This window comes from Hyla sarda, chromosome 9 (assembly GCF_029499605.1).
Source record: "Hyla sarda isolate aHylSar1 chromosome 9, aHylSar1.hap1, whole genome shotgun sequence".
NCBI lineage: Eukaryota > Metazoa > Chordata > Amphibia > Anura > Hylidae > Hyla > Hyla sarda.
In genome coordinates this window covers 132,927,906-132,940,455 of record NC_079197.1, presented here as the reverse complement: position 1 = coordinate 132,940,455, position 12,550 = coordinate 132,927,906, and the positions used below count along the sequence as shown (strand labels likewise).

General features: G+C 41.5%; 1 protein-coding gene across 1 annotated transcript in view; it reads right to left on the bottom strand.

Annotated features, from left to right (window-relative positions):
* LOC130290388 (sodium- and chloride-dependent neutral and basic amino acid transporter B(0+)-like) overlaps nt 1-7,216 on the bottom strand; it is a 37,270-nt gene extending 30,054 nt beyond the window's left edge. The window contains exons 1-2 of the mRNA XM_056537971.1: nt 7,108-7,216; nt 2,382-2,513 (exon numbers count right to left, since the gene is read on the bottom strand). Coding sequence (XP_056393946.1) covers nt 2,382-2,513; nt 7,108-7,210 — 235 coding nt within the window. The 5' untranslated portion in view covers nt 7,211-7,216. The remainder of the gene's footprint in view (nt 1-2,381; nt 2,514-7,107) is intronic.
* Between the last annotated feature and the right edge of the window lie 5,334 nt (nt 7,217-12,550).

Here is a 12,550-nt window from a genome sequence, read left to right as displayed (position 1 = left end):
AAAAAAAAAGTTTTCCAGTGGAGTACCCCTTTAACCTGTTCGGGACGGAGGGCGAACCTGTATGCCCTCCGCCCACTCCCTGTCTATAACGCGGGGCCACGCCATGGCCTCGCGTCACAGCGGGTCGGGCCCAGTACGTAGCAATGGCGGCACCGTGATTCAAAGTTGAATGCGGCATCTAAAGTGAAAGTAAAAAGTTGCCAGTTAGCTCAAGGGGCTGTTCGGGATCGCCGCGGCGAAATCTCGGCATCCCAAACAACTCTAGGACAGCAGGAGGGTCCCTTACCTGCCTCCTGTTGTCCGATCACCAAATGATTGCTCAGTGTCTGAGATCCAGGCATGAGCAGTCAAGCAGCAGAATCATTGATCAATGGTTTCCTATGAGAAACCACTGATCAATGTAAAAGATCAGTGTGTGCAGTGTTATAGTCTCCTATGGGAGCTATAACACTGCAAAAAAAAAAGTTTAAAAAAAAGTGAATAAAGAGGATTTAACCCCTCCCCTAATAAAAATTTGAATCACCCCACTTTTCCCATAAAAAAACTGTGTAAATAAAAATATGTGATATCGCCGCGTGCGGAAGTGTCCGAATTATAAAAATATATTGTTAATTAAACCGTACTGTCAAAGGCGTACTAAAAAAAAAAAAAAAAAAGCTTATTTTTGGTTACATTTTATTTAATGAAAAAATGAATATAAAGCGATAAAAAAAAAAGTCGGATCAACACAAAAATGGTACCGCTAAAAACTTCAGATCACGGTACATAAAATGAGCCCTCACACCGCCCTGTACGTGGAAAAATATTAAAGTTATAGGGGTCAGAAGATGACAATTTTAAACGTCTAAATTTTCCTGCATGTAGTTATGATTTTTTCCAGAAGTGCGACAAAATCAAACCTATATAAGTAGGGGATCATTTTAATCGTATGGACCTACAGAATAAAGAGAAGGTGTCATTTTTACCGAAATATGTACTACGTAGAAACGGAAGCCCCCAAAATTACAAATTGGCATTTGTTTCTTCAATTTTGTCGCACAATGATTTTTTTCCCGTTTTCCCGAAGATTTTTGGGTAAAATGACTAATGTCACTGCAAAGAAGAATTGGTGGTGCAAAAAATAAGACATCATATGTAACTTTAGTTGCAAAATTTAAAACGTTATGATTTTTAGAAGATGATGAGGTAAGAATGAAAATGCAAAAACGGAAAAATAACAAAATAAGTATGTTTTTTACTGTATATGCAGCTGTATGAGGGCAATTTTTTTTTGCACCATGATCTATAATCTTTATTGGTACCCCTCTTGTGTATATGTGACATTAGAAAACTATTAATTCCTTTTTTTCTGCGATATAATGTGACCAAAATCTAGCAATTTTGTTTTATTTTATTTTTTTACATTTATGCCATTTTACATACAGGAACATTAACAGTATATTTTAATAGATCAGACATTTCCGCATGCAGCAATACCAATAATATTTCTGTTTTATTTATTTTTTTCATTTTTTTTACATTTGAAAAGGGGAAGTTTTATTTTTCATTGGGGGCGGGGCTTATTTACCCCCCCCCCCCTTTTTTCTCTTTACATTTTTTTAAGTTCCCACAGGGGACTAATTATAGCAATCTTATGATTGCTAAGACTGTTTAGCGCTATGCATAGATATAGCACTGACCAGTGATATCGCCAATCTACTTGTTTGGACTGCTAAAAGGCAGATCATCGAAGGAGATCGCAGAAGCGGCCACCCTGACTTATTGGACCCTGCGATTGTGCTATGGGTGGTCCAATGAGTCTCTGAAAGCCCCCCTTTTGCTTCAGATGCTGTAATCAGTATTGATCGCGGCATCTGAAATGTTAACAGTGGGCATCAGAGTGATATCTGATGTCTGCCATCGCTCGCTTCACAGTCCCAAACAGACTTGGGACCTACATGTACGTCCTGGTACCCCATGTACCAGGCAGCCAGGTTCTACAAGTACATCCTATGTCCTCTAGGCGTTAAACACAAAAATGTGTCTGGACTTCTGCATAGTAGAGCTGTACATTATCTCAGTCCAATCTCTATGCAGCCAATGACACATCCCCAATTATTCTCTCGCCCTGGACCGGAATGTCAAATGTATGTTACTCTATTTCAGAGAATGAAGGCAAAAGATGAGATGAGATATCCCTGTTCACCTTAGTTTATCAGATCCGTCCCTGACCATTGTGTTTAATATGATTTGTAATATTTTCCAAATCTTGCTGCCAAGGAAGCAAATACATTTTCCTATGACTGTAGTTGCAAATAAAATTTGAAAACAATTCTTTAAACTTTTCCATAACCTACAAAGAATGTTATAAATGTGACGGAGACTTCTGCTCTAGATCTTACCTTCAAAGAGTGGCACAATCCTCCATACTGCAATAGGACCCAGACTGGCAAACTGTCCAATAGAACATTCCAAAAAGCACAAGGGCAAGCCAGCAAATGCCAGCATGATAATGAATGGGATTAGGAAGGCACCTGGAAAAAGGAGAAACATTGGGAATTTTTTGTTACTTCTATGGATTAGCAAATCTGTTCAAAACTCTTGTACTATAAATCGCGATTTGCTGCACATTAAAGGGGTATTCCAGACAAATACATCTTATTGCCTATCCAAAGGATAGGCAATAAGATGTCTGATCGCCGGGGGCCCGCCGGGCCCGCATAGAATGTGGGTGTTGCACGGAGATAGCGGGAGGTCCCAGCGGCGGGCCCCCCGCGATCAGACATCTTATGCCCTATCCTTTGGATAGGGGATAAGATGTATTTGCCCTTTAAAACCTGAAGAATTAGCAACACCATCTCTACAAAGGAGTAAGAAAGTAATATTAAAATCCAGTGACAACTAGTGACGAGATTCCTGCCTTCCTGATACTAGGTGAGGGGAACACAGAAGCCTCTTCTTCCACCTGAGGTGGTCTTGTCCTGGTTCACATGTACATACAGTAGCTGCATTAAATAGGCTCCAAGTTGTGCAAAGCCATAATACAGTACCCAAGGAACTATAGCTTGACTCTACTGTACCTCTGTATACCTTCGATTTCATATTTAGGTAAGAAGGGTTATGGATTTAAACAAAATCCATCATAAAAGAAAATGGTGGTATGTCCTGTTACAGCAAAGGCAACCGTCGGCACTGCAGATGTTTTAGACAACATCTCCCATGATACTTTGGCAGCATTTTGGCATCATGGGAGATCTAGTTCAAACATCTGCAGTGCCGCAGGTTGCCGATGCCTGTCCTATTGGATACCATATTTTTAAAGGTATTCTTCCCTATTAAGGTGACCATACATTTCCAATAACTGTTGGATGAACATCCGTTCGGCGGGCGGTTATCTCTCTCAAACTCCCAGACACATGAACATTTGGCATGGGTAAATGTTTCAGTGTTCTCTATCACAAGGGTAAGGGTAACCTGGAAGTGGTTTATCCCTCCCAGGATGATAGGGTTAGTGAAAATCCAACACGCCCAACCCCCTCTCTCCTCTGTCAACATCTGTTGATGGAGAGTCAACAAACCATCTGAATTTGTTGGGCTTGGCTAGTTTTAGTTTAAATGGACACTGTCAGATTAAAAATATGCGAAAATAAAACGCGAATATTACGAATATGCTAATTTAACGATTATATGACGAATATTCATCCATATATTCGCGAAATATTGCGAATTCGAATATGGCCTATGCCGCTCAACACTACGAAGGTTGGATGTTTAGCCCCCCCCCTGGTATACTAGACTAAAAAACCCTGCATGTGTGTTTCTATTTTAGCCCTCTTGTTCCTTATTCTAGTCGATCGGCAAGGCCTTCAGAGCAGTGACTCATGGCAAAGAAAGTGAGTTGCATATTAAATTTTTTTACTCAACACATTAAGCTGCCAAGAAGGGTTTTGGGTGGAGATAAGTTTCACTCATTGTAGGAATTTCCAGGAACGATAATGCAAATACTCTATCAGGAATTGCTTTATATTCTGTATGTTGATGATTATAAATTAAAAAAAAATTTGTGGGAAGAATATAAGGAAGTCTTTAAAAAAAGCGTAAAAAACTAGATTAAAAGGGTTGTCCAGTGAAATACTAAATACCAAGAATAGCATCTCTTTATGCAACAACAGCATTGTGCTATTCCCCTGATATTTTGTCCGGCATGAATACATTGACAACTGGGTGTTAATATATTCCTTGTCAATTAAGTTTGATGTTGTTAGCACTGACTGTACAATAGCAGATGGGGCATGGACATTGACATTCTTGCCATCCGCAGCCCCATAATAGTTAATGGCTCTGTAGCTGTCAGTACCTGTCCCTTCACAGATACGATTTCAGGCGATTTGAGCTTCTGAAATCTTATCTGTGCAATGGACACTCAAATCGTGATGTGAATCCAGCCTAACTACCAGGCTAATGTGGGGGGGAGCTACCTACTACCTTCATATGAGAGTTTTCATACACTGGACAGCTATCTGGGAGATTTACCTACTTAGACAACTCTCTCTGTGGGGGGACCTACCTACTTGGGGCACCTATATGATGGGGTTGTTAAAAAAGTGCGGAGCCTAAAATGTGTTTTTCCGCCATGGTCTCCAGAGATGAGTAGCTGGAAGAAATCATCATGGTGGTTTGAGAGGAGAAAAAGGAAAGTGACCGACTCCGATCAGACATCGAAGACATCACCTGATATAACTGTACTGTAGTGGTAATGATGTTTTTTTTGTCATTCTGTCAGTAATGGACAACCTCCTAAACTTAGGTGACAGACTGACATTATTGCTGTTAAACAGGTATTTCAATTCTGCAGCTGCAGGCATGGTTAGGGCGGGGCTGAGGGCGTGGTTAGGGTTATGTCAATGGGTGGGGTTAGGGGAGTGGCTTGTCCCTCTTCGCGCTCAACAAAAGTTGGTAGGTATGTATGTTTGTCCCTGCAGCATTGTCTGTGTTTCTCTGTGAGGAGTCCAAATACAGGAAGTGAGGGTGGACAAGCAGCACTCTGTACACTGAGGACAAGCAGGGCTCTGTACACTGAGGACAAGCAGGGCTCTGTACACTGAGGACAAGCAGGGCTCTGTACACTGAGGACAAGCAGGGCTCTGTACACTGAGGACAAGCAGGGCTCTGTACACTGAGGACAAGCAGGGCTCTGTATACTCAGGACAAGCAGGGCTCTGTACACGGAGGACAAGCAGGCCTCTGTACACCGAGGACAAGCAGGGCTCTGTACACTGAGGACAAGCAGGGCTCTGTACACTGAGGACAAGCAGGGCTCTTTTCTCTGAGGACAAGCAGGGCTCTGTACACTAAGGACAAGCAGGGCTCTGTACACTCAGGACAAGCAGGACTCTGTACACGGAGGACAAGCAGGGCTCTGTACACGGAGGACAAGTAGGGCTCTGTACACTGAGGACAAGCAGGGCTCTGTACACTGAGGACAAGCAGGGCTCTGTGCACTGAGGCTTTTTGACATGCCCCCCCCCCTCACACATCAGGATGATTGACAAGCCAGGAGTCCGCACAGAGCCCTGCTTGTCCTGCCCTCACTTCCTGTATTTGGCCTCCTCACAGGGACACAGAGGCAATAACTCTAGGGGTAAAAAAATTTCACCTAAAAATATGCTTTTTTTAAGCAATGTATATTACAAATATACATATAATGGTATTATCTACATTATATAAAATGTTTTTGTTGATGACAGGTGCACTTTAAATTTGGTGTTATCGCTCTCACATTCCTTAATACTGGTCACTGGAAATTCAATGTGGAGATGTGTTGACCATGGGGTGTTGCATTGGATGTAGCAGGGTCTGGTGGCATTAACCCCGGGGGCAAGATGTTGTTAACCCCTTAGTGTTCGTGATCCCAGGATGTGTTTTTTTTTCGGTATAAGGACCGCTGACTATCAGCCCAAAATGGCCTGCAATGAAGGAATGTCCACAGCAAGGGTTTTAAAGTAACTGGAACTTTCACTTGCAATATGCAGGAAACAGTCTTTACAATAATGCAGTTTCCTCAGAGGCAACCGGGACACAGGAAACCTCGCAGGCTTGCTTGGACTTGTAGTTATGGTGAAAATGCAGCAGGCCACTGTGCTACTAATATATTCTTTAGCTGAGTAGTAGTCACTTGATTTGAAGAGATATTTGTAACTCACAGTTTAGAAGTGGCTGATGGACTTTGGGCTTTGGCCTAGAAGAGATGAATTTGCAGTATACAGGACTTTGTGCTTTCTTTAATGCCAGGAACCAAGAGAGTGCAGGAACAAGAGAGTGAAACTAGAGACAACAGCCCCTTATATACTAGGGGGCTGGACTAAAGCCCATTGGTAGCTGGTTGCCTGGGGCACCTGTGCCCTTGGAACTCTGGGTATGTCACATGACCGCAGGTCACATGACCAACACTCTATACACTTTGTACAACTTTATACATATGAACAACCACATTAAAATAAACATAATAAATACACGTGGCATTTATACAAGACACGTAATTTAACATAACCTGGGGGAAGCAATGCAGGAGAAGCCTGTGGACCTAAGGGACTCTTCCTGAGGGAACTTAAGGATGGTACAAAACTAGCTTCGGTACCGGGATACCACAGCACCTTGAGGCCATAGAAGTTCAGTACATGTGTTCAGCCTCACATTCAGAGGTTGTCTTTGGAAAATAGAATAATGAATGCTGCCAGCATTGCTGCAGAGGTTGAAGGGGTGGGGGGATCAGCCTGTCAGTGCGCAGACCATACGCAGCACACTGCATCAAATTTGTCTGAATGGCTGTTTTTCCAGAAAAAAAGCATCTTCTAAAGATGAAGCACAACAAAGTCCGCAAACAGTTTGCTGAAGACAAACAGACTAAGGACATGAATTACTGGAACCATGTCCTGTGGTCCAATGAGACCAAGATAAACTGTGTTTACTCTCTCAGTCATGCACAGTGCCTAGAAGTAATTTTATTTGCTGAGTCCCCTAAATGGCAGCCCACCTGGCAATAATAAAAAATAAATACAATCCCAAAATAGAAGCAGATAAGAAAAATAGAACAGAGAACATATTCCACTCTTGTTACAGTCTACTTACCTCCGCCATGTTTGAAAGCAAGGTATGGGAATCTCCAGACATTGCCAAGTCCCACCGCATATCCCACCATAGACAACATGTAGTCAGATTTTCTGGGCCACATCTCCCGTTCTGGTTCTCCATCATGGGGTGTTTCGGTGACTTCATTCTTTATTTGATGTGTATATTAATATAGATTTGGTTAATTGAATTGGTTGAATATTTATCACGATATTAGAACTTAAAGATGGTCATACATTTTAAGAAAGAGAACATCCTGACAAGGCACAAATAAGACAATGATCATTCTTAACTCCATAGGCCATCAGTGTTTAGATTTTCATTGTACAGTTTATTTGTACCTTTTTATGAAAGGGGCAAAAAATAAGCTAATTCAGCGCCCCATAGGTGAGGTGAAGCATTACACAGTATGTATAAAAATCTATAGGATGTCTGTGTAAACCTGTTGAACATACGGAAAAAGGACATACTTGCTTATGAGAAAAAAATCTAATACGAATATAAAACCTGTATACATCAATGTTTGCCAAGCTGTATGTCTCCAGTTGTTGCAAAACTACAACTCTCAGCATGCCCGGACAGCCATGCTTGGCTGTCAGGGCATCAGAAGCGGCTCTTCCATTAGGCCACCTAGGTTGCCGCCTAAGGCATCACGCTGGTGGGGGCCTCGCTCTGGCCTTAACCACTGAAATTATATCAGTGTCCCCTGCATTAGCCACTGCCCCTCTGCCACTTTAAAAGAAGTGGCTGCAGTGCTGGGGCTCGTAGCGTGCCGTGCACAGGGACATCTAATATGTCTCTCCATGCTCTGCTCCAGCCCCTGCTGAGGGGAATGGAGTACAGGGGTCTCCAAGAAGAAAATTGCCTTATAGCCTCTGCCTTTCCCCTCCTGCAAACTTATTTGCTCTGTGGTCCGTGACTGCCTCTTCTTCCAAGTCAGGTGCGTCGGTGTCCGGCACAGGTCCACCAGTCAATGCCTTCCTGTGCCTTCATGCTCTTTCTGCAGAGGCTGCGGCCCTGCCGGCCGGATTACAGCTAGGGACTGACCAGCAGTAAGGTGCCCACTTCCCTAGCTGGCTACCCCTGCTGATATACATTATATATGTTCTATATATGTTTATGTGCCCCACTATTACCCTCATCACAGTTATAGTTCACTGACTGTACTGTGACATCACTGTGTATATTATCTCTATACTGTGACATCACTGTGTGTATTATCCCTGTACTGTGACATCACTGTGTGCATTATCCCTGTACTGTGACATCACTGTGTATTATACCTGTACTGTGTTATCACTGTGTATATTATCTCTATACTGTGACATCACTGTGTATTATCCCTGTACTGTGACATCACTGTGTATTATCCCTGTACTGTGACATCACTGTGTATTCTCCCTGTACTGTGTTATCACTGTATATTATCCCTGTACTGTAATGTCACTGTGCATTTTAACCCTGTACTGTGATGTCACTGTGCATATTAACCCTGTACTAGGTTAATATGCACAATGACGTCACAGTACAGGGTAAATACACACAGTGATGTCACTGTACAAGGATAATACACAGAGTGACATCAGAGTACGGGGATAATATATACAGCTATGTAACAATATGGGGATAATACACACAGTGATGTCACGGTACAGAGATAATACACACAGTGATGTTACAGTTCAGGGATAATAAACACAGTGATGTCACAGTACAGAGATAATACACACAGTGATGTTACAGTACAGGGATAATACACACAGTGATGTCACAGTACAGGGATAATATACACAGTGATGTCACAGTACAGGGATAATACACACAGTGATGTCACAGTACAGGGATAATAAACACTGTGATGTCACAGTACAGGGATAGTAAACACTGTGATATCACAGTACAGGGATAATATTCAGTGATGTCACAGTACAGAGATAATACACACAGTGATGTCACAGTACATGGGGCAATATACATGGGGAGTTTGTAAAGAGGATGGGATGGTAATGAAACAAGGAGCCTACAATTTTTGTCTGGCAGAGTCTGCAGAGACAAGTCTTGGCCGGGAGAAGTCATCATGGTGATCTAAGTCGGATAGAGAAATAAAATGAACAACCAGAGAAGACGTCACCTGTGAGTCGCTAGATGTAACTGTAATTACTTATATGATATATAGATCCTGTATTTGGTCACTATAAACATATTTTATGTTATCTGGAGATGCTGACCGTTTTCTTATTTTGGACTGGTATTATTGGTAATTGTGGTCCCAGTATACAGAATTTGGTCAGTAACAATATGATGGTAATACGTATGGTGATAATATTGCTCCTTGTAAACTGGAATTGGTAATGTTGGTCTCAGTTACAGGATTTGGTCAGTAACAGTATGATGGTAATATGTATGGTGATGTTGTATTGTTAGGCAATATCTAATTGGAAGTAACCTTGTCTTTTTGGATATATTATAATTATCTGCTATATCCTATTGTAAATCCTAATATCAATGATTCAGGTAATTTGTTCGTTTGGCAGTTCCCCCTAGAAGGATAGTTTGGCTGCTAATCAACCATTAGATTTTATTTGGTGGAGGCACTCACGTTGAGTTTGGTGGATATTTTAAACTACCATAATAAAAGCTAAGTTTTATGCACTATCCCTTGTGTAAACTTTCAGACTTTATTATTTATATTGACTGCAGGATAGATACCACCTAGTGTGGTTAATGGGACCTCCACATACCCATTGTCATTATTAACATGTATGGGGATAATATTCCTCCTTTTATACTGGTACTAATGGTAATATTGCTCTCAGTATACAGGATTTGGTCAGTAACAGTATGATGGTAATATGTACGGTGATAATATTTCTCTTTGTAAACTGGTATTGGTAATATTGGTCTCTGTAAAGGATTTGGTCAGTAACAATATGATGGTAATATGTTTAGTGATAATATTCCTCCTTGTATACTGGTATTATTGGTGATTGTGGTCTCGGTGTACTGAACAGAATTTGCCATAGAGCCCACATAACACTAGTTACACCCTGATCTTGTATCTGCCCCGCTGCCACTTGAGATTGGTGCTTCGGCGACAGTGCAACCATCTCACATCCTTATGTTTAAGTTTCACCTAAGGCCTCACAAAGTCTAGAGCCGCCTCTGCTGGGAATGCTGGGGGGTGTTTTAGTTTTGCCCCAGCTGGAGACACACTGTTTGTAAAACACCGGTATACATAGATCAAAAACTGTAAGAACAGCATCATATAAAAAACAGTATCAGATAAACATCAGTCATGCTTGTTCTGCACAAAAATATAGAATTAAGGACAAAAAGTAAAAAAAGAGAAAAAGAAACTTAGGTAGAGAAAGAAGAAAGAAAGAAAAAAAAGAAAATAGAAAAAAGGAACTATAAATAGATAGATAGATATGCGATAGATAGATAGATAGATATGGGATAGATAGATTAATAGAGAAATACATAGATAGGTATAGAAAATAGAGTAACAGATAGATAAATAGATAGATAGATATGCAATAAATAGATAGATAGATAGATAGATAGATAGGGGATAGATAGATAGATAGATAGATAGGGAATCAATAGATATATTTGGAATAGATAGATAGATTGATTGATAGATAGATAGATATGGAGTAGATAGATATAGCAATAGAGAAATACATAGATAGATATAGAAAATAGAAAGACAGAGCTAACAGATAGTTAAAGAGATAGATCATAGATAGATAGAACCACTGAACAAATTGAGGCATCTTTTAAGATTCTGAAGATTTCTATGGATCCCTCACCTTGTTTAGTGATATGTTAGGTGTAGGATGAGATCTAACTAAAAGTGAGAAGTGATGTTCAGTATAGAAAGATAGAAAGAAGTGATAAATAGAAGTGAAAGATAGAAACAATAGATTAGATAGATATGAGATAGATAGATAGATATGAGATAGATAGATAGATATGAGATAGATAGATATGAGATAGATAGATAGATAGATATGAGATAGATATAATAGATAAATAAGATAGATAGATGGATAGTTAAATAAACTTAAAAGAGGAAACTAAGCATAGAAGAAGAAAGCAAGAATAAAAAATGTAGATAGAAAATAAAAGATAAAAAAAGAGAAAGATAAAATAATGAAATAGAAGGAAATTCATGCAACCTCATGGGATCTTTCTCCAGCCCCTTTTATACTTACATTTATATCTACAGATTTTTTTTGTGCACATCTCATAAATCCCAGCGCAGAAAAAATCCCCATGTTCCTTTCTCAATGCCGTCTTTGTGATGTGAGCTGCACCCTGACACTATTGGCAGTACCTGCTGGCAGGTGTTATTATGCAGCCCAATATAATTAATACGTTCAGTCATTTACTCCCTGGGATTTCTCAGTGGCGCTCTATGTCTACCCCTCAGGAGATCCGGCTCATAACTAAATATGCAGAACTGAAGCTGTGTCATTATTTATTATCAATTAAAATTACAGGGATCTTTACCTGACGTGCATATGTAATAGCATTCTAATGTGCTGGGGATGTTTTCATATGTAGGGATAATGTTATGATTAAAAAGTTTTATAAACCATCATAGTTTGGTTAGATTAACCCTTTAGAGTGGTGACAAGGTGTTTTAAGTGCTTGCACCTCTGCTTCTGAGTCCCTTAGGGACAGGACCAGAGATGGGCTGTTTGCCAGTAGTACCATGCAGTTACTTCCTTTCCCTTAAAGAGTAGCTCCCACCATCCTTTTTTTTCTGTCCCTGCCTATTGCCAATCTATCCCTAACCCCCTCCCTGCTCTTGATTTTTTTTTTTACTATATTAAAAATGCCTTTTGTCTGCCTGGCAGTGTGCTCACTACCAGGCAGACTTCCCCAGCAGGCACCACGTCACTGATGCCTGCTGGGGGGGACTTCCGCCCTTAGTTCATCTACACAGGCTGCCTCCAGCTGTTTCATCACTACAACTCCCAGCTTGCCCTGACATCTATTGGCTGTCAGGGCATGCTGAGAGTTGTAGTATTGAAACAGCTGGAGGCACTGTGTAGATAAACTATTAGTTAGTTACATGCGGCGCTAGCCCGTCCCCTCCGTCTCCCTCCCCCCCGCGCCATACCTCGTTCCCTCCATCACAAACCCCCCTCCCGCACACCCCGTTCCCTCATTACACTTACCGCAGAGTCCGGCAGCGGGCGTGCAGGGACAGCGGCGGCGACGAGGTGGCGGCGATGTGCGGGAGGAGTGGCCTCCCAGCCAGTGGCCAGGGAGCCAATGCGCTCGCTCCCTGCCTGTCTGATTGACAGGCAGGGAGCGAGCGCAGGCTGAATAAAAAAGGATCGATGCCCGGCCGCATCAGTCCTTTTTCAGGCGTGACGTCACACCAGGCTGCAGCCGGCCACTAGGAGGGAGACCCCTAGTGGCCGGTTTT